This window comes from Coenobita brevimanus, chromosome 67 (genome assembly GCF_032717465.1).
Source record: "Coenobita brevimanus isolate Jiangsu-jjx chromosome 67, ASM3271746v2, whole genome shotgun sequence".
In the NCBI taxonomy this organism is placed as follows: domain Eukaryota; kingdom Metazoa; phylum Arthropoda; class Malacostraca; order Decapoda; family Coenobitidae; genus Coenobita; species Coenobita brevimanus.
This window is the reverse complement of record NC_137020.1, coordinates 6,034,226-6,058,028: the sequence shown is the minus strand read 5'-3', so window position 1 is coordinate 6,058,028 and position 23,803 is coordinate 6,034,226. Positions and strand designations below refer to the sequence as shown.

The 23,803-nt window shown below is 40.7% G+C and overlaps 1 protein-coding gene across 1 annotated transcript in view; it reads right to left on the bottom strand.

Annotated features, from left to right (window-relative positions):
- LOC145405500 (uncharacterized) overlaps window positions 1-20,563 on the bottom strand; it is a 128,202-nt gene extending 107,639 nt beyond the window's left edge. The window contains exon 1 of the mRNA XM_080276848.1: window positions 20,260-20,563. Within this exon, the coding sequence (XP_080132974.1) occupies window positions 20,260-20,563 (304 nt within the window). The remainder of the gene's footprint in view (window positions 1-20,259) is intronic.
- Window positions 20,564-23,803: the final 3,240 nt, after the last annotated feature.

Here is a 23,803-nt window from a genome sequence, read left to right as displayed (position 1 = left end):
GAACACAAAATCTGATCACCACCTGGATTGATGCAACTCATCATTGTCCTAATACCCATGCATCAACAACAAATCATTGAAGTCCATCAGTAACTTTCAAAGCTATCTTAAGGACAAACAAAAAGCAAACAAACTAAAATAATACACTACCATAGGCAGAGTGTTTGCCAGAAGGATCTGAATGTCTGCTTAGTTTTCACCGGTGTGTTGGCAGTCATGGGTCTGCTTAGTTTAGGCAGTCATTGACGAGATTGTTCTTGCATCATTGGAAACCACAGGATGGTTTTCAGAAGCTGTAAATTGCATTGCATGGTGAGCCAGACGTTTCTCTTTATTCTGGTAAAAAAAAAAATCGATTTTCGAAATTAGAAAAAATGGTGCCCTGGCCTGACACTGGGTCCCGACGATTTCCATACCCAAGGCCTTTGAGGGGTTCAACCCCCACCAAGCCTAAAGCCTTTGACTGATTTCGATGAAAAACAGTAGGCTTCAAGGGTTGATGGATATCTACCATCTGATTTATTATTATTATTATTTTTTAGAACGATTAGCGCAAAATTGTGACCTGTAGAAGGCAGACAAACAAACAACCATACGGAACTGACCAACTACTTGCCGAATCTTCTATTCCGACAAACTATGAACAGTGGTGAATACATAATTTCTATGATTCAGTTTGCTGAGAAGTGTTTTTGTCGTCTTATGCTTGCTGACTCTTATTTGTCTCATTTACTGTGCCTATTTTTTTTATTTTTTTTTAAGTATCTTGAATCATATTTTCAGGGTTTATAATTTATAAATATAATAATGAAAATAAGAGCACAGGTAAGGCAAACTGAGATACAGAATTGCCTTGTTGCAAAAATATAACAACCGGAGAAGAAACACTTACTTACGATGCCATAGTGGTTGTGCAGGTGCCCATCCTTCGTTCTCTCAATGTAGTGTTGCATTTAGGTGATACACTGAACAACACTTTAGTCGTGTCCTGTTACGCAGTAAACCATTTATACCTGGGTGGTTACCATAGAAGCCAATAACGGGATGATATGGAGCCTTCCATGGTGCCTTTGTTAACTGAGAGGAGAAAGGTAAATATGGCATCCAGTCACGGGGATTTTTGTTTGGTCCCACGCATCTCGACAAGTGACAGTAGATCCGGGTTCGACTCTTGGCTAGAGTATAAAAAATAAACTTTCCACATACGTACGCACATGTAATGTGTGTTTCTCCAACATAGAGAAAGGCGCTTGTGCTGGCGAGGGTAGATTAAAACAGCTGTCACTTGCCGAGTTGCCTGGGACTAAGCAAAATTCAAGGTGACTTTGAAATATTTCATCATCTGAGTTTAATTTGAAATATGTTTTCCTGATGTGGATTTTCCTAGTTCTTCATAGAATTCGGGTACTTTAACTTTTTATTTCGCTGTGGTATAGTGACAGAGTGTCTGGTTCTTATCTAAGAGCCCTGATTCGATACCTGGTTTAAGAGTAAAAAAATTTTCCACGTATATATATATATATATATATATATATATATATATATATATATATATATATATAATCAGCCATTTCCAAGTCTACTGTTGAACAAAGGCCTCCCCCATCCACGAGTTGCTTCAACTAAGCCAGTCTCTGCCAAGTTTTGCCTGCAAACTTATGAAACTCATCTCTCCTTCTCCTGTCTGACCTTTTTCTGCTATGTTTACAATTTTTTAAAGTCCAGTAAGTCAGCCTATTGCTCCATCGGTTATCCCTTGTTCTTGCTACGTGACCTGTTCACCTCCACATCTCCTCTTTTAAAAGTTCTATGTTGTCTTTGACTAGTTTCCTTTCTCACCCAAATTTATGTTTTCCAGTCTCTTGAAGATATTTCCAACATTTACCTTTTAACTGCTCTTTGATAACGGATTAGATGGTTTCCTATTGATTTTGTCAGTTTCCAGGTCTCACAATGGTACATCATGGCTGGAATTATACGTTTGTTATATATATATATATATATATATATATATATATATATATATATATATATATATATATATATATATATATATATATATATATATATATATATATATATATATATATACACACCATCAGCAGAAGTTTGAGTATCCACTGCAGGACCGGCCTATCCCGACCGCAGTCGGGACGATACAGCCAATGTATCTCTACGAAGTGGCTTAGGCTGTCTGGCTGAGATTGTATGTTGGGTGAGAAGTGCTTGTAAGTGTAATTGTAGTGTGGGAGTGGCTTTGGATATGTGCGTAGTCTGTGAACCAAGTGTAATCCGCCCGCGCAAGCCGACTGTGTGCAAGCATACTTTATAGTAAGCGACACTGGTTCAACCACAGCACCCCTTGTGTCCGCCAATGCAGTACGTGGCCGGGTGAACACTCCCAAAGTTTATGACCCTGGCGGGGCCAGGTATATATATATATATATATATCATTCATTTTTCATTCATCATCCAATCCTATATTGCCCTATGAGGAGCGTAGGAGCCCGGAGCTAGGCAGTTGGTCCTGACATTTAAGATAAGAGTGACCAACCTCACTCATCCCTGAGTGGCATTACGTGACCAACCATCCCTTGGATATAAACCTTCACCGGCTCAATCCGATTGGAGCACAGTAATTAATATTAATGCAAGAAAGAAGGAACCAAAAACCAGGAGCCCTCAAACCGCTCCTTCCAAGAAAAAAAAAAACAGTACAAAAGAGAGCCAAAGTCAAGATCCGTTCATTTCGAGATGCCTGGACATACTGCGTTTGAAAGATTGGAGATCATAAGAAGTAAGAAATACAGACAGAGGGAGACAGTTCCAGAGTTGACCTGTTGCATACATGAAGGACTGGGAGTAACGATTAACTCTTGCATTAGAAAGCTGGACAGAAAAGGGATGAGAGTTTGTTGCTAGACGGGTGCTACACATCCGTCGTAGAGGTGGAGGGATGCAAGCAGACAGTTCAGAGGAGCAGTGACCATTGAAGTAGCGATACGTACTGGCAAAGTACTTTTCATGATGTCTCTTCGTTAACTGAAAGCTTTCCATTCAACTGAAACGTGTCTTTTTAATTCGATATAATTGTTTTTCGGTAGCTGTAGTGTTTGTGCCAAGTAAGTGTACTTCTCGACTTCTTCAAGAATTTCTCCGTGTATTGTGATGACACTATTAGGTGTGTTTGGATTAAAAGTTAGTTTTATTCTGGTTTATCTTTAACTCTAATCTGAGACTTTATATAGGTCATTTACAATTTCTTGCAAATGTCTCTGTTGTTTCTGAGATTAGAACAGTGTCATCTGGAAGTCTTAAATGGCTTAGGTCTTCTCTATCTATGTTCATTCCTTTGTTCTCCCAGTGTAGCTTCCTGAGAATACTTTTCAGGCATGCTGCAAATAATTTTAGTGAAACTGGATCTCCCCAAAGCAAGCTCATCTCGATCTTTTTTTCTTTTTTTTTCCAATTCTTTGATTTAACTTTAGCAGTTCCTTCTTTATGCTTTCGAGCAGTTTTACAATGTTCTCAGTTACTCCTTGTTCCTGCAATGAATTCGTCATTTCTATATGCTCCTCTGATTCGAAAGACTCAACAAGACCTAAACACAGTGGTTTATTATATTCAGTAGTTTTCTCAGTTAGCTGCTTCATTGTGTGTAGATGATCAGTAGTTGAATACCTGCTTCGGAATCCTGCCTGTCCAAGAGGTTGCTTTTCTTCCAGAATTATTTTGTTTATCTGGTTCGTAATTTTTTTGTTATTGTTTGCATGGACTTCAGTGAGAAGTCGGTAACTAATTAGTAATAAGCTAATGAGTCAATAGTTACTAAGATGTTTTGAGTCGCCTTATTTGCAAAGCATTGTGCCTATTGCATTCCACCATATTTCGGAATTTTCTTCTTTATGTAATGGGCGGGAGAGTTTTTTTTTTTTTTTTGTACTTCTACTCCTTCGTCCGACAGTAAATGTGCTACAATTCCATCTTCTCCTGGGGCCTTCCCTCTTTTCCTACATTTAATTGTTTATTTCATCTGGTGATACCTCTGGTATTTCGCATATGTCAGCTGAATAGTCAGCTGTAGGTACTATTGTCTTTGATGCATAGTCATTTGTAAAATTCTTCAACTCTCTTCATAATCCTATCTCCGCATTTAATGACTTCTGCGTTTTCGTCTTTCAGTTATATAATTTGTTGCTTTCCTAGTGCCATTTTATGTCGGACTTACTTCAGACTTTTTGCTGTTGTTATGGTTTCTTTGATCTGGTCCATGTTTCTCTTTCATTTTTTTTTCTCTGTATCTTGTTGATAACCTTATTTAATTCCACTCTTTCTATCTCATCTTTCTCTGTTTTTAATTTCATCTCCTTTTTTTCTTTTCATGAGCTCAAGGGTCATTTTTGAATACTTGTAGCCTTTGTTTGTATTAACTTTCTCTACAACCTCCTCTGATTCTCTTAGCACTTTTGTTAGTCTATCATTCAGCTTAACAGTATCACACTCAACTTAACGTAGGCCTGTCCCATCGTCAGGAATTTTCCCACGATACGCCACGATCTTCATGTCTTCTTGTGTCGCCGCATGTCATCATGAGTAACGTGGAGTGACTTAGCGATGACGTAGTGCTGACGTGGAGAACTTGATCATTCTTCGCGGTTCTTGGTGAGCTACGACAATTTTTGTAATGTTCAAAAATTGTCGGCATGGGCGCCGGCAAGGAGGAGAAGGTGACATGTCATGACGGTAACGTCATTTGTCTTAGCTGTGACTTAGCGTGTCTTAGCGAGTCTTAGCTTGTCGTAGCTTGTCGTTAGGTGTGACTTGACGTGTCGTAGCAATAACTTGGAGACCGGTCCCGAAAATCCGCTACGACACACGAAGTTTTACCTACGACAGGCAGTTATACCTAAGACAAGCTACGACATCTTACAACATGCTACGTGGTGATGTCTTGGCGTGACTTGGTCAAAGTGACCTTTATTTTTTAACTGAAAGATGATCGTAGTGTGTCGTCAGGATAACGTGACTCGTCCGTAGGGTGTCGTGGGATGCCGTAGCAATGTCTTTATGTGCCTTAGCACTAACGTGACTGTCGTGAAATGGCCATTTAGGCCTACCGTTTGAGGTATGATCGTGGCGTTTCACCAAGATCATACCTCGAAGGTAAGATCGTGGTGATCGTGGCCGTTCTCGAAGATAAACTTGAATATGGGACACAGGCTTTAGAGCCTGAAATCTGTTCGTTATTTCGAACTGAAAGGCTGCTTTGCTTTCACTTACTTTTAATGGGCATATCGTTTTATTTTTAGTCTGCTTCTTTCATTTCTGTAATAAAATCCCGCTATGATGACCACCACTCTTTGGTCACTTCTTTATAGTCACTTCCTATATTTACTTTGTAGATAAGTATGACATTTATGAACGTACTATTCTTATCTGCTATAATGTTGATTTCATATTTTATTTTTCCATTTGGACTTATCCAGGTCCACTTTCTCCCCGTTCTTTAGCGAAAGAATGTGCTCATTATTCTTATGTTATACATTTCTTCAAAATTTACCATTTCACCTCTGTCACTCCTTTCTCCCACTCCGCATTCTCCCATACATGTTTCTCCATTTTTCGATTTGCCAACATTAGCATTGAAGTCTCCCATGACAGTAGTGCATCTAGTATTTTCTTCTTCCACAATGTGGGAGATGTTGTCATGGAATGTTTCTAATTCATCATCAGAGCTTTGAGAAGTCGGTGCATATGCTTGTACACTTTCAAAGTGTACCTTTTTCCAAGTCCAAAATTCTATCTATGCTACTTTGTCAGAAACACTGCTGAATTTAACAATGTTCTCTACAAGCTTTCTGTTAAAAAGAAAGCCTATACCACTAATTCTTTCTTTTCATATATATATATATATATATATATATATATATATATATATATATATATATATATATATATATATATATATATATATATATATATATATATATATATATATTATGTAAGGAAGAAGGAGCCAAAGGCTATGAGCCCGCAATAACTGTTCCCTCCGAGAGAAAAACAAAATACAAGAGAGAGCCAAATTCAAGATCCGATCATTTCCAGATGCCTGGACAGTGGACACACTGCGTTTGAAAGACTGGAGATCATAGGAAGCAGGAAATACAGACAGAGGGAGACAGTTCCAGAGTTGACTTGTTGCATAAATGAAGACTGGGAGTAATGGCTAACTCTTGCATTAGAGAGTTGGACAGAAAATGGATGAGAGTTTGCTGCTAGATGGGTGCTATGCTCCCATCATAGAGGTGGAGGGATGCAAACAGACAGTTCAGAGGAGCAATGACCATTGAAGTAGCGATAGAAAAGAGATAAAGATGCAACAGTGCGGCGAAGAGACAGAGGTTGAAGGGAGCCAGAAAGAGGAGATGAGTTAATGAGATGAAAAGCCTTTGACTCCACCCTATTGAGAAGAGCTGTATGTGGGGAACATCTTCACACATAAGAGTTGTACTCTACACAGGAGTGGATAAAACCCGTGTATAGAGTCAACAACTGTGTAGGAATAAAGAAGGAATGGAGTCGGCTTAGCACACCTAATCTCTTGGAAGCAGATTTTACAAGAGATGTCATATGATTTTTCCAAAATAAGTCCCGAGTGAATGAAACCCCAAGTACATTCAGGGATGACGCAGGATTAAGCTGAATATTATTAAACATTAGTGGGTACACCTGTGGAAGAATTTGTCGGGTTGATGGGTGTAAGAACAGAGTCTTTGATGCATTAAAAACAATCAGATTACTTTTACCCCAGTCGGAAATACGAGCCAAGTCAGACATTAGGTGTGCCATAGCCTCATCCCTTGTTTGTTGAAGCAACTGCTGAGATGGACGTTGCGGGAACCGAATGGAAAGGTGAAAGGTGAAGTCATCAGCGTATGAGTGGATAGGGTTTGATGCCCAGCTTAAAGGTCATTGATGAATAAAACAAAGAGAGTTGGTGATAGGACAGAGCCCTGAGGAACACCACTGTTGATAGATCTAGGAGAAGAATGATGGCTGTCTACAATAGGGCCTATAGAACGACAAGAAAGGAAGATAGAGATGAAGGCACAGACAGAAGGATAGAAACCGCAAGAGGGCAGTTGGGAAATTAAAGATTTATGCCAGACTCTATCGAAAACCTTTGAGATGTCAAGTGCAATGGCAAAGCTTTCGCCAAAGTCCCGAAAGGAGGATGACCAGGAGTCTGAAAGGTAGGTGACAAGATCGCCAGTGGAGCGTTCTTGACGGAACCCATACTAACGATCAGAAAGAAAGTTGTGATAGGAAAGATGTTTTAAAATTTTTCTATTAAGAACTGACTCGAAAACTTTTGAGTTACAGGATGTTAAAACAATTGGACGATAGTTAGAGGGTTGGGAATGGTCACCCTTCTTTGGGACTGGATGAATGAGAGCAAACTTCCATCAAGAAGGAAAGGTACAAGTTGATAGACATAGGCGAAAGAGTTTACCTAGGCAGGGTGTAAGCACAGAAGCACAGTTCTTGAGGACAACAGGAGGGACTCCATCAGGCCCATATGCCTTGTTAGTATTAAGGCCAGTGATGGCAGAAAATACATCAGCTGAAGAAATTTTAATGTCAGCCATGAGGAAGTCAGAGGGGGGAAGTGATGGACGAACAGCACCGAAATCGTCTAAGGTGGAACTGGAGGAGAAAGTCTGAGCGAAGGGATCTGCTTTATCAGTAGAAGAAATAGCTACAGAGCCACCAGAGTAGAAAAGAGGAGGGAAGGATGATGAGTTAAAGGTGTTAGAAAGGTTTTTGGCAAGGTGCCAGAAGAAGCAAGAATTCGAGTTGGAGAGTTGAGAGCATTTAGTATGGATGAAATTATTTTTAGCAGAGAGAAGAACGGACTTAGCACGATTCTAGGCAGAAACGTATAAAAGATGTGATATATATATATATATATATATATATATATATATATATATATATATATATATATATATTAGTAGTTAATCCTGTAAATGTAGGTTTCCTGTATACTGACGTTGTAAAAGTTCCTTCTGTTCTCTCTATGCAAATATCTAAAAAGGGGAGTTTATTATTTTGCTCCGTTTCACAGGTAAACTGTATTTTTTTATGTTTAGAATTTAAATAATCCAAAAACAAGGGCACATGAGACGGGGACCTAAAAATGGCAAACGTGTCATCCACGTAGCGTTTGCAATAAAGTGGCTTAAAATAGGTGGGACAATCCTTTAACCATATAGATTCGTGATGAGCTAAAAAAGCATTAGCAAGGCTGGGTCCAAGAGGATTTCCCATAGCCACTCCGTCGACTTGTTTAAAGTAAGAACCATTAAAAGTAAAGTAACAGTTTTGCACAAACAATATATATATATATATATATATATATATATATATATATATATATATATATATATATATATATATATATATATATTCACATATTCACAGAAGAAATATGTGCAGCATGTGATATGGTGTGTGGGATGAAGAGAAGACGGAGGGGTGTGCAAAGAACAGCATGGTGGACTGAAGAGGTGAGACAGGCAGTGGCACAAAAGAAGAAAGCATACAAGGAATGGATGAGAAATAGGGGCATGGAAGAAGTTGAGAGGCGGGAGAGAGAGTTATATGTAGAAGGAAAGAGAGAGGTGAAAAGATTAGTAAGAGAAAGATGAGAGTGGATGAGGAATTTGGAAGGAACTTGAAGGTAAAGTGGAGGGACTGTAAGAAAATGTTCTGGAAAGAGGTGAAAAAAGTAAGACAGGGTGGAAGTGAAGTTAGCAGGGGAGTGAATGATAAAAATGGCAGATTACTAGTGGAGAAGGGAGAAAAAGTGAGTAGATGGAGAGAACACTAAGGAATTGTTGAATATAGAGGATGGAAGTAATACGAGTATAAGTGGCTGGGGAATGGCTGGGAGAAGGAGGGAGGTGAGAAGACAGGAAGAAATCAGTTAGAAGTTGTGGAAGCAATGAAGAAAGTTAAATTAAGGAAAGCCTCAGGAATTGATGGAGTGTGTGGTGAAATGCTGAAGCACAGGGGAGAGATAGTAGTAGATTTTTTTTTTTTTTTTATGCGAGGAAGAAGGAACCAAAGGCCATGAGCCTGCACTAACAGTTCCCTCCAAGAGAAAAACAAAATACAATAGAAAGCCAAATTCAAGATCCGATTATTTTTAGTAGAGCGAAGAACAGACTTGGCACGATTCCGAGCAGAAACGTAAAGATGATGTGATTCAGGGGTGGGTTGGCTCCGGTACCTTTTATAGGCCCTCTCCTTGTTGCGGACAGTATTAGAACAAGCTTGATTAAACCAAGACTTTCTTGCATTAGTCAAAGGATATGAGAAAGGAATGTATGCTTCCATGCCAGAGAGAATAACCTCCGTAATGCGCAAGGCACACTCAGATGGCTCACGGCCATGGAAGCAATAATCATTCCAGGGAAAATCAAAGAAGTACTGCCTGAGGGCCTCCCAGTCCGCGGCTCCAAAATGCCACAGACGACGTTTCCCTGGAGGGTTCACAGGCCGTACCAGAATGATAGGACAGGTTAAGGTAATAAGGTTGTGATCGGAGGAGCCCAACGGAGAGAAAAGATTAACAGAGTAAGCAGAAGGATTAGTTGTGAGGAAGAGGTCAAGTATGTTGGAGCTCTCTCCAAGGCGGTCAGGGATATGGGTAGGGTGCTGTACAAGCTGCTCTTGGTCATTAAGGATAGAAAAGATGTAGGTTTGTTCACCAGATGGATCAGTGAAAGAAAAGGAGAGCCAAAGGTGGTGGTGAACATTGAAATCTCCTAGAGTGGAGATTTCAGAGAAAGGAGAAATGGATAGAATGTGTTCCATCGTAGAAGTAAGATAGTCGAAGAATTTTTGATAGTAGAATTAGGGGATAAGTAAACTGCACAGATATATTTAGTCAGAGAATGATAGGAAAGCTGAAGCCAGAGTGTAGAGAATTCAGAAGAATCGAGTTCAGGAACACTAGAGCAAGATAAGTTGTTGCGTATATATACACAACAACCACCTTTGGCTTTGAAATGAGTATAGAGAAAGTAGGAGGATACAGAAAAGGGTTTGCTGAATGGATGTGGAAAATGTGCAGATTGGCCTGGGAGAAAGGTAGAGTCCCGGAGAATTGGAAATCAGGTATAATTATTCCCTTGTACAAAGGAAAGGAGAAAAAGAAGTGTGTGGTAATCATAGGGGCATTTGTCTTCTTAGTATAATAGGAAAAGTGTATGGTAGGATACTTATTGACAGAGTTAGAGAAAGAACAGAGGAATTAGTTAGAGAAGAACAGGGAGGCTATAGGAAGAGAAGAGGTTGTGTATATCAGATGTTCATTCTTAGACCTTTAGTGGAAAAGTTTCTAGAGAGGGGAAAGAAGTTGTATGCAGCTTTCATAGATTTAGAGAAAGCATGTGAAAGGGTGGATAGACAAGGATTGTGGAAAGTATTTAGAATATATGGAGTAGATGGGATGTTCTTGAATGCTGTGAAGAGTATGTATGATGGTGCTAAGGCTGCAGTGCGTGTGGATGGTGAACTGAGTGAATTTTTCTCTTTGAAGGTTGGGTTGAAACCGGGATGTGTCATGTCTCCATGGTTGTTCAATCTGTACATGGATGGGGTAATAAATGAGGTACAAGGTAGGGTAGTGGATGTTGGAGTGGCCCTGGTGAGAGAGGGTAGTGTTTGGAAACTCCCTGTTCTGTTGTTTGCAGATGATACTGTGTTGTTGAGTGAAGACGAAGGAGAGCTGCAAGGCTTGATGGATGAGTTTGGGAGTGTGTAAGAAATGAAATCTAAAGGTGAATGTAGGGAAGAGTAAAGTGATGATCTTTGAGAGAGGTTAAGTCAGTGAATGTACAGCGAGGTTGGATGGTGAGGAATTAGAGAATGTGAGTATGTTTAAGTACCTGAGTAGTGTGATGAGTAAGGATGGAGGTTTGGAGAGTGAATCGCTAGAAAGGGTGCAGCAGGGAAGAAAGGTTGCTGGTTCCTTGAAAGCAGTGATAAGAAGCAGGGAAGTGAGCATGGAAGTGAAAAGGTTACTACATGACAGTTTTCTGATACCAACTCTAACGTATGGAAGTGAAGCTTGGACTTTGCTGGAAGGACAAAATCAGGAGTGAGAGCAGTGGAAATGAGTTATTTAAGAGGAGTCTGTGGAGTCACAAGGAGAGACAGGTTGACAAATGAGAATATAAAGGAGCGTTGTGGTGTGGATATGGATGTGATAGGAAGCGTTAGGAGGATTACACTGAGGTGGTTTGGCCATGTGGAGAGGATGGAAGGTGAAAGACTGACGAAGAGAGTGTATGTGAGTGAGATGGAGGGAGGAAGAGGGAGGGGGAGGCCGAGGAAGAGATGGAGGGATGGGGTGGAGAGGTATATGAGAGAGGGGTGTGTGAGTTGGGAGCAGGGCAGTGAAATGGCAGCGGACAGGACGACGTGGAGGCGATCTGTTTTTGGCCGTCCCGAACGGTATTGAGGCGTCTGGCAATATATATATATATATATATATATATATATATATATATATATATATATATATATATATATATGTATAATTGCCAGACGCTTGAAACCCGTAAGGGGTGGCCGCAAACAAATCGTGTCCATGTCGCCCTGTTCAACTCTATTTCACTGCCATGCTCCTAGCTCACATCCCCCTTATTCATATACCTCTCCACTCCATCCCTCCATCTCATCCTCGGCCTCCCCCTCCCTCTCCCCCCTTCCACCTCACTCGCATACACTCACTTCGTTAGTCACTTGCTCTCCATCCTCTACAGATAGCCAAACTAACTCATTGTATTTCTCCTAACGCTTTCTGTCACATCCACATCCACACCACAACGCTCCTCCACTTTCTCATTTGTTAGTCTTTCTGTCCTCGTAAATCCCCATGCACCTCTCAAGTAACTCATATGCATGCTCTCACTCTTGGTTTGTGTCCTTCCAACAAGGTCCAAACTTCATTTCCATACGTTAGAGTTAGTATCAGAATGGTGTTATGCAGGAAATTTTTTACTTCCATGCTCACTTCCCGTTTCCTTATCACTGCTTTAAAAGAACCTGCAATATTTCTTCCCTGTTCACTTAACCCTAGCTCCAAACTTCTATCCTTATTCATCAACTACTCAAGTACTTAAACTCACTTACATTTTCCATTTCTTCCTCATCCAGCCTCACTGTACATTCACTGACTTCACTTCTCTCAAAGACCATAACTTTACTCTTCCATACATTCACCTTTAGATTCCGTTTCTTACAAACACTCCTCAGCTCATTCACCAAACCTTACCGTTCTCTTTCGTCTACATTTAACAGAACAGTATTATCTGCAAACAATAGTACTTGGAGTTTCCAAACGCTGCCCTCTCTTATTAGGGTCGCTCCACTATCCACTGCACTACTTTGTATCTCTTTTATAACCTCATCCATACACAACTTGATCAACCATGGGAACGTGACACATTCGTGTTTCAATCCAACATTCAAACAGAACAATTCGCTCCTTTCACTAACCACACGCTCTGCAGCCTTAGCCCCCTCATACATACTCCTCGCAGCATTGAACAACATCCCATTTACTCCAATAATTCTTAATACCTTCCAGATTCCTTGTCTATCCACCCTGTCATAAGCTTTCTGCTAACCCGTAAAGGCTGCATACAACACCTTTGCTTTCTCTAGAAACGTTTCCACTAAAAACCTATGAACTAATTTCTGATCTACACAAACTCTTCCCTTAGTAAACCCTCCCTGTTCTGCTCCAACTAATTTCTCTGTTATTTCTCTAACTCTCTCCATAATATCCTACGATATACGTCTCCTATTACGCTAAGAAGACAAATGCCCCTATGATTACCACACACGTCTTTTTCCCCTCTTCCGTTGTACAGGGGAATAATAATACCTGACTTCCAGTCCTCCGGGACTTTACCTTCTTTCTTGGCCAATTTGCACATACTATATATCCATTCTACTACTGTCTCTTCCCCATGCATCAGCATTTCACCACATACTCCATCAAATCTGGAGCTTTCCTAATTTTGACTTTCTTCATTCCCTCCACTACTTCCATGTTACTTATTCCTTCCTCTCTTCTCACTTCCATCCTCCTCCCAGCCATTCCCCAGCCACATATATTCGCATTACTTTAACCTCTATGTTCAACAGTTCCTTAAAGGGTCCTCTCCATCTGCTCAGTTTTTCTCCCTTCTCCACTAGCAATACACCATTTTTATCTTTCACTCCCCGACCTGCTTCTTTATAACCCTGTCTAACTATCACTACCTCTTTCATGAACATTTTCTTACATTCTTTCCAATTTACACCCAAATTCCTTCCAAATTACTCATCCACTATCTTCCCACTCTCTCATACTAATCTTTTAACCTCTCTCTCTCTCTCTCTACATATAACTCTTTCCTCTGTCTCTCAGCTTCCTCCACACCCCTGTTTCTCATCCACTCTCTATATGCTTTCTTCTTCTTCTGTGCCACAGCCTGTTTCACCTCTTCATTCCACCATGATGTCCCTTGCACCCCCTTTCGTCTTCTCTTCACCCCACACACCACTTCCCATGGTGTACAGATTTTCATGGGGATTATCCATTCTGTATTCAGTAGTATGATAGCTCATTCACTTTTTGCTTATGTAGATGACACCAGAAGAGAGAGTAAATACCTTACCATTTTGATAAAATACAGCAAGTTTTTGATCGCCCCTAGATGGCAGGTCTAAAGGTTAAGTTCAGTTAATGCAACTTCTTGGTTAAGAGAATATATATATATATATATATATATATATATATATATATATATATATATATATATATATATATATATATATATATATATATATATTTTTTTTTTTTTTTTTTTTTTTTTTTTTTTTGACATGTAGTCGACGCTAAGTGAATTAATACCTCACAAGAGGAAGTTAAGGCAGATTCTAACTTTCCAGAACTTGCCAGTACTGACGATGTAAGGAGTTTCTTTGGATTGAGTGACTACTATAGGAAATTTATTCAACGTTATGCACAGATCGCCGCCCCTCTTACTAAATTTCTTATGAAAATTTGACATTTTGTTTGGACTAATGACCAGTCTTATGCCTTTGAAAAACTGAAGATAGTACTTATTAATGCCCCAGTCCTGGCATTCCTTAATTAAAAGAAATTCTTCGTACAGATGAATCATGGGTAGGCCTTGGCGGAGTAATGATGCAAGTTGAGCATGCAAAGAGGAATCGTATAATAGTGTGTGCCATTCGTGCCCTCAGTGCTGCTGAGCGTAACTTCTGTCACTGACTGGGAGCAGTTGTTTGGTCTCTCAAATATTTCAGAGACAATCTTCGGATATCTGGTGCTTATCTAAATAGATCGTCTCTCACTCTGTGATTTATTCAAAGGAAGAACTCTTACTAGAAGTTTAGCACTATGGTCAGTTATTATCCAAGACTTCAACCCAGCCTTTGAGTATGTGCATAGTAAATTCTAATTAGTTGCAGATGCTCTTTCACATCATATAACGCGGCAGTCTCACCATATAAACAAAGTGAAGTTCCTTACCCCACTATAACCTCAGAGGTTGTTTATGTATGTAAGCTCACAGATCCTCTGTGGTCTAAGGCTATTTACGTCTTAGAGTCAGGAGATGCTTCGACTTTACCTGCTCTGCCAGTGCCAGTAGATGATCTCATATTAGACAATGATATCGCACATAGGAAGACATCCCTTGCCAGTAGGGACATACCTAACAGTGAGGTATGTCAACTCGTTGTTCCCACTGACTTATACCTGCAGTACGGCACATCATCCATAACACACCTTATGAATCCCATGTGGGAAACGATCTGTGTTTGAATCAAGCGCATCCTTCATTTTATTGGCATACTATGCGTAAAGATATCAATGTTCACTGTGATTCCTGTGTTCCATGTAATCGTCATAGCGGGTCAGCTGGATTAACTGCTCCACTCTTACAATATCCAGTTCCATCACGTCCATGAGAAACTGTTTCTATTGACCTCCAAAAATTGCCTCTTACTGAGTCTGGTGCAGACTTTCTCAAGTCACTGTATTCTCGTAGCTCTCCAAGACAAGACTGCTAAGAGTGTTGCGCGTGTCTTCATTATGTTGTTTGTTCATTAACTACTCCATTCACTATTATTATCAATAATGGCTCAGAGTTAAAAAAAAAAAAAAAGTCTTCTTGTTGAGATTTTTAATCAGTATAACATCAGTAAATTTAATGTTAAATCTAACTATCCGGCTTCCAATGTCCTGGTCAAAAGGCAAAATTGTAAGATGTTGGGGTGCCTGAGGTACTGAGGATCTCAAAGCACCTGTTGCGATGACTGGATACCCCAAGTAGCTGCTCGAATCAATATCTCCATCAGTAAATCCTTTGGCGAAACTCCATTCCTTGTCTTTTATGGATTTGAAAAACTTTCCCCTTTTCAGTGCTATCATCAAAACTTAGTCTCATCTGTTCCTTGGATCATTATGTGAAAGTGAAACTGACAGACTTCCAGAAATTATTACTCCAGTATATAAAGAACAATCTGTCCTCATCAAAAAAGGATATATTACACTGCCAGCATAACTCTGCACCACGCATCAGCATTTACACTGGGGATTTAGTATTTCCTCGTTCATATACTCATAGCTCTAAATGAAATGACAAATTTACAGGCCCACACCGCTTTACATCTAGTAACGATAACAAATTTGATATTAAAGATTTGATGTCATCTGCAAGTAAGTGGGTTTATGCAAACGATCTTAAGGGAACTCCCAAATATTTGAAGTGGGAGGAAAATCAGGGAAGTAATGCATTTTCTTCTTCTTCTTCTCCTTAACCTCTTTATGCCCTTGCTCTCCCTTCTTCACCTTCTAATCTACCCATTAATGAGTACAGACAAGATCTTCGCTCTGCAACTCTCCCCTTTGTTGCTTGTGTCTGTTCCTCCACGTGTCAGGACCATTTGATGAGTAAGGTGTTGCGGAGAGTGTACACAGCCTTGCTGGCACTAGCTGTCCTTGGTTCATACCTAGGTGATAGCGATAGAGATGAGGTTCACCACCCAGGGGCACTGACGCCTCGGGGAGAAAATTAATGGAAGACGTCATGTTTCTTACTAGGTAATACATATATATATATATATATATATATATATATATATATATATATATATATATATATATATATATATATATATATATATATATATATATAAAATCATCAACATCAGCCGTTTGAGTATCCACTGCAGGTCCGGCCTATCCCGACCGAAGTCGGGAAGATACAGCCAATGTATCTCTACCAAGTGGCTTAGGCTGTCTGATAGAGATTGTATGTTGGGTGAGAAGTGCTTGTATCTGTAATTGTAGTGGCTTTGGATGTAAGTGTAGTCTGTGAAGCAAGTGTAATCGGCCCACGCAAGCCGACTGGGTGCAAGCATACTTAAAGTAAGCGACTCTGGTTCAACCACAGCACCCCTTGTGTCCGCCAATGCAGTACGTGTCCGGGTAAACACTCCTAAAGTTTATTACCTTGGCGAGGCGCGAACCCTGGTCCACCCGTGTATGAAACGCACACTCTACCACTGTACCACAGAGGCTCTCTCTCTCTCTCTCTCTCTCTCTCTCTCTCTCTCTATATATATATATATATATATATATACTGGTGGGCATCGTTACTCTAAAAACTAACTTCGTTGTCAGTTACACATTTACATCTTTATAACAGAAACGGAAGTTTCCGTTACTCCGCTGCTCCATTACTTGTATTAAATAAAGTTTAAAAAAAATCATTTCATTTTATTATATAAAAGTAACAAAGGGAAGAAATACAGAAAAGGTTAAAGACGGATGGTAAAACCATCACTAGACGTCGTGCTCACTGCTCTGAGTCTGGCAATCACTCTGTACTTAATCTAGTAGTCCTGGTACTTGCTCTAATGGGTGGTGGCGGCTGTGGCCCATTGGTGGGATGACCTTATCCTTGACCTTTCTTTACGTCTTCTATGTCCTTGGCATGCTGGCGGTTGACCTGTAATTAAAACATATATAAATCCATTCCATTTATTGTGACTTGCGCTATTGCGCAAAGTAGTTAATATAACTACAAAAACATTTAAAAAAAGGTACATGTATACTAAACATTCTCTATTAATCTGTTTTAGGTTTTAATTATTTAATGTTACTATATTTTAGCTATATTTTTACCATACCTGCCTTTAACCCTACCACAATTAGACTTTATTAGTTACTAGTTACTCACCATATCAGTGGTATCATATCACGTCACCACTGCCAACATCACTGCCAACATACTAGTGGAGTACCGGCTACCACCAGTACCAACATCGTCACCACAACGAAGTTTCCAGTTACCGGTACTTCCACACCGAGACACCAGAACCACCCACCAAAATCACCAGGACCTAAATAGTACCACAACTACCAGTACCACTACTACCACTACAACTGTCAATACCACCACTACCACTACAAATGTCAATACCACCACTACCACTACAATTGTCAATGCCACCACAACCACACCACGACGTCAGTCAGTCAGTCACCACTCAGGCACTCACCACCTACCACCAATACCACTACACCACGACACCACACCAGTGACACCACCTACCAGGCTACCACCACTACCACTGACCAGCTTGGCAGCTACCACCATTACTGGTTAGTAGTTACTAGTACTACCACTAGTCCACTACCAACTAGCAGCTACCACAACTACCACTACCGCCATAACCACTACTAGCACACCAGACATCTACCACAACTACCGTCTACCAGTACCACCAGGCACATCTACCATGATGCCACTAGTCTACCACTTTCCACGGTCCACCACTAGCAACACTACTACCACGGTTACAGTTACCACACAACACACACACACAAACACACACTCACACACACACATATACAAAATATATATATATATATATATATATATATATATATATATATATATATATATATATATATATATATATATATATATATATATATATATATCATTAGCCGTTTGAGTATCCACTGCAGGACCGGTGTATCCCAACCGAAGTGGGGACGATACAGCCAATGTATCTCTACCAAGTGGCTTAGGCTGTCTGGTAGAGATTGCATGTAAGGTGAGAAGTGCTTGTAATTGTAATCGTAGTGTTGTAGTGGCTTTGTATGTGTGTGTAGTCTGTGAACCAAGTGTATTCGGCCCGTGCAATCCGACTGGGTGCAAGCTACTTTTACAGTAAGTGACACTGGTTCAACCACAGCACCCCTTGTGTCCACAAAGCAGTACGTGGCCAGGAGAACGCTCCCAAAGTTTTTTTACCCTGGCGGGGCGCAAACCCTCACTCTCCAGTGTACGAAAATGCACAGTTTACCACTGTACCATGTAGGCTTCATATATATATATATATATATATATATATATATATATATATACAGTATATATATATATATATATATATATATATATATATATATATATATATGTATGTATATATATATATATATATATATATATATATATATATATATATATATATATATATATATATATATATATATATATATATATATATATATATATATATATATATATATATATATATATATATATATATATATATATATATATATATATATATATATATATATATATAGTAATCCCTCCAAGACCCGACATAACAGAGCCAAAGGCATGTCCGGAATTTGGGTTTGTCTGGGACTTGGGAAAATGCCTCCTGGACAGATACTTATGGACCCTAACCCAGCCCAACTCAGAAAACCACCTGCATAACTCGCTACCGGACATGCATAGCACCTATTTATGACCGTGGTCATACAAATAAGGGACAGAAAGCATGCGATAAATGAAAAGGAACCAGAGAATGAGGATTTAGAGGTGAGTATGGAAAATATTTGGCAGTATCCGGGGTACTTACAATACGTCCGTGGTCATTGCGAAGAGTAACCTGCCTCCTCTCAGACTCTGACAGTGCAAAGGTGCACCTGAAGCACATACAGTCAACAAGAGTTCCACCTGGACCATCCAGTCGCGGGATATGGCTAACGTGGCAACAGAGCGTGTGTGAGTGTGTGTGTGTACATGGCCGAGAATGTATCGAATCATCAAGCTTCATCCTCTTTGCCGTATTATATTATTATGTGGTCACTGTATTATCCTGTGATATTGGCTAATAAATACTGTGTGATTGGTATAATGAGCTGTGCACTATGCTATTTATAAAGTCTGATTTGTATAAAATAATTTTTCTCTGATCTTGTAGCGTGAACCACGATACAGATTGAGTTGTGGTTCAGAAACATCACGCCATTTATGGGTGAACTTGCTCACTGTTTCTGAACCACAACTCAACCTTTATCGTGGTTCACGCTACAAGATAAAAGAATTATTTTATATAAATCAGACTTTATAAACAGCATAGTGCACAGCTCATTATCCCAGTCACACAGTATTTATTAGCCAATATCACAGCATAATACCATGACGGCAAAGAGGATGAAACTTGATGATTCGATAAATTCTCGGTCATGTACACACGAACACACACACACGCTCTGTTGCCACGTTAGCCCTATCCCGCGACTAGGTGGTCCAGGTGGAACTCTTGTTGACTGTACAGTAATCCAGTGTTGCACTGCACTTAATCCTTTTGCACTCGGAATTCCAATTTCTTAACACTGCACATTCCTTTCTTACTTGCACTGCACTTGAAACTCACGTGTGTTGCACTCTGCACTTAATCCTTTGCACTCTGAATTCTAATTTCTTAACACTGTACATTCTATTCTTGACATTGCACAACACTGTAAATTCCCGAGTGGTCTAGTGGCAAGTTTTTGCTGTTTATTCACTGTCAGAGCCCGAGAGTAGGTGTTGCAGGCAGCCAAGAGGCACATCGCTGGGACGTGGTGATGGACTATCCACTGCAGATGATTCTGAAGAAAGCCGCAAACTCACGTCCAGTGACGACTCCACTGTGGCTGATGTGCTTGGCTGTGGCTCGGAGGTGGAAGGCCTTGCTTGGTGAGGCAGTGGTGTGGAGCCAGGGCTGGGCATGGCGAGGGTCACGGGCCTGAAGAAATTGTCACTGGTTGTTTAACGTAAGGAACAGCGATTCTGATGAGTGATGATGCGCTACCTAAAAGCGCACACTTCCTCCACAATTCCCAGGACCTCATCTCCCGGTTGCAGTCCTGGTGTTCAAGGTACTCCAGAACGAACTCGACATGCTCCCAAAGTGGGCTCAGCTTGGGGAAGGCTGGAGTAGTGTCCTCTTCCGAATCTTCATGCTGGGTACTTGTACCTGCAACTGAAGATCCAGTCTCGATATCAAAAATGATCTGATACCCAGGCTTGCCCTTGTCGTTGTCCAACCACTCACGCACTTCGTCCACATCCACCTCGTCACCAGCCACACAAAGACGCACATGGAAGTCATCCATGTCAAAACCTAGAATGTTGTGCACCACATCAGTTCCGAGAAGCAGACGAGACCAACCACCTTTCAGAGTCTTGACAATGACTTCCCTCCATGCACTGGCCCAGTTGTAGATGGCTGACTTGAGGTTGTAGTGGCAAAGGTTTTCCACAGTCCCCTGGCCTCACATGTCCCGTCCTTCCCTGCGGTCGTCCTCGTCCTCAAGAGCAACCATCACCTCGTCCAGGAACTTCCGACGGTACAGCCTCTTCGTTGCCACAATCATTCCTTGGTCCATTGGATGGATGACAGCAGTAGTACTAGGTGCCAAAACAAGCACCTAATGTGGCCATTATCAGCCACAACTCCTTGTCGGATGGATACACAGGTGCATTGTCCAAGATAAGGACAGCCTTTACCTGGTTGTGTGGGATTCTCAGTGTATTTGTCAGATAATGGGTGACCTCCTTGACAAGGTGCTGGTAAAATAAGTCTTTGAAGATCTTGGCTGTGATCCAAGACTTCACAGAATGGTACCAGACGACAGGAAGGACATCCATCACCCCATGATGGCACCGAGGCTATGCACGGCCTACAATAACGGGCTTGAGCCGGTGCATGATGTTAGCGTTGGTGCAACACAAAGCAGATATCCGCTGCTTGGAGAGTTTGCGACCAGGTACACGCTTCTCTGTCTCCTCTGCCAGGGTGTTCTTTGGCAACGAGAGATAGAATAGACCAGTTGTATCAGCACTGTAGACTTGACTGAGGGTCAGGTCCTCCTTGTCAATCAAGCCCTTCACCTTCTGCCGTAACTTTTCTACTTCCTCCTCATTGGCATCCAAAGTTTCACCATGGGCCTACGGTTGGTAAGTCCATCTCGTAACTTGAAAGCGAAGAGCCAATCCTCAGATGCCTTAAAGTTTGAGGTGTCCTGTAACCTTGGGAACTTCTCAGCAGCAGCCTTCAACTCCGTATCATGCACCAGCGCATCGGTGCACGTTGTTGATGGTACCAAATCAGCGTGGAGTGGTCGATTTCTGCAAACCTGGGAGGGTACATATTCTTCCTCTGCACATTGTATTTGGTCTTCGATGCAAAGTCAGCCATGTACTGGGTGAGTTTGTCCTGTGATTTCTTGATATCAAACAAGGTAGAGTGGGCAAGGTTGAATTCTCGGAGGATGCGGGATGTCGACCATCCCTTGTCCACCTTGTCCAATATCTCCCTTTTCTTCTCCAGAGTCAGAATCATTCCTTTCCCCTTCTCAGGCTGTGGCGCCACTGACATATACACGATTAAGGGGCAGCAGAGGAACAACAGGGCCTGCAGCAAGCAGGGCACCACCACAAAAGTGAGCACGTGGGCGGCCATGGTGACGAGCATGCACTTACGATGATGGGTAAGCAGGAAATGGGGAGGAGGCAACGTCGCCCTGCTGGATGTCGGTGAAACTATGCAGCAATCACAGCTGTTCAGCACCGCGAGCCAAGTTCAAAATACGGTTGAAAAATGTCAGATTTTTTTTTTTTTTTTTTTTTTTTTTTTTTGGCCATTTTTGAGTTCTGAAGGCTCGGGCCCAAAATGTCCGGGAATTGGTGTGTCTGGGAAATGGGTGTCCGGGTGTTACAGGGATTACTGTATATATATATATATATATATATATAATATACATAAATAAAATATATATATATATATATATATATATATATATGTAATATATATAAATATAATATATATATATGTATATATAATATATATAAATATAATTATATATATATATATATATAGATATATATATATATATATATATATATATATATTACATATACATATATATTATATATATATAATATATATATATATATATATATATATATATATATATATATATATATATATTGTTACGCTGTCCGCCTTTCCGTTTTCACGGGTGCAGCCGTTACAGCTGGGCTAGGGGATTATGCAGTATGTATCCGTGTCATTCGCGGAGTTTACATTAGCGAGTGTCACAAGTTCTTTTTGTTTCTTTCGTTCCTGCCACTGAGGGCAATTTTATTTAATACCATGCTGAGAATGCATTTGATTATTTTGATTGTCTTATGTGAGCTACCAGTATATTTAATGATGTTTTGCTTGCATTAGAAGTACCAATTTATTGTAGAGAGAGAGGGGCACGAATTTAAATTCTTATTAATTAATCTGATTCATGCGTTCGCGCTTGGCTGCACACGAGCCTAGCAGCAAGCAGTCTCTTCCCAACCAGCTTCAGTATCGGGTGTTTGTACACTCTCTCTCTCCCCAGTCATTTTTTATGCCGAGCTGGCGTTTTCATTTAAGTTTATTTTTATTCTTTTGTTGCTGACTGAGGGAAGTAGTTATTTTATTTGTTTTTGTGACCGTGTTGTCTTTGGAGGGCCAGTTTGGCTCACCTTGGTCTTCTCGCTGCCTTTGTTAACGTTCCCCAACACACGTACATACAGACACACCCCTAACCCTTACACAGTTAATCCCATCTCTTTGCACAAGGCTAGTGAGAACCATCGTGAGCTATTAACTGCGTTCCCCCTTGGACACGGGTTAAGTAGAAATTCGTCACCACCGGAAGTAAGTGGGAGGTGTTCCTGTAGACTGTCTCGGGCGGTATTACTTCCGGTAGTGACGATAGTAGGCTAGATTTATAGGTAGGCTGTTCCGTTTTACTATCAAAGTACAGAGTGTTGCGTTCTTAAGTAAGTACTTTTCCGTTGCGCAGTTTTTCTCTAGTTTGCGGAGTGTCAGTGCCGGGGTCTGCGTTATTTTTGCAACGCAGTGGAGGCCGACCATCTAAGGGTGCCTTGTGGTCTTTTTGTAATAGCCCCGGGCCGGCGCTACCGTAACAGTGGCGACCTCGCATCAGGATATCCTAACAGTGCCTTCTTCTTGCTAGGATATCGTTACCTTGGCGTTCTCTGTGCTTTGAGGTGAAGTTGATGTGTGTGAAGTTTCTCAGTCAGCATTAGTATTTCATTATTCAGTACTGCCATTGATTTGTCGCCATGGAGTCACGCGTGTCTACACCAGATCGCGTACGTGCTGAGTCACCTGTGGATATGGAAAATATGGAACAACGAGAGGCACAAAGCAAAGGTACTCCCCGTGTGAGCCCTGAGTTTGCTATGGTGCTGAGCTGCCTCGTTTCGCTACCCCACTATTACTATCTATGATGCCGCCGAGCCAGCTTAGAGCAGTTCCCCCAGGTATGTCTGGTGCTTTCCCTGGAGTT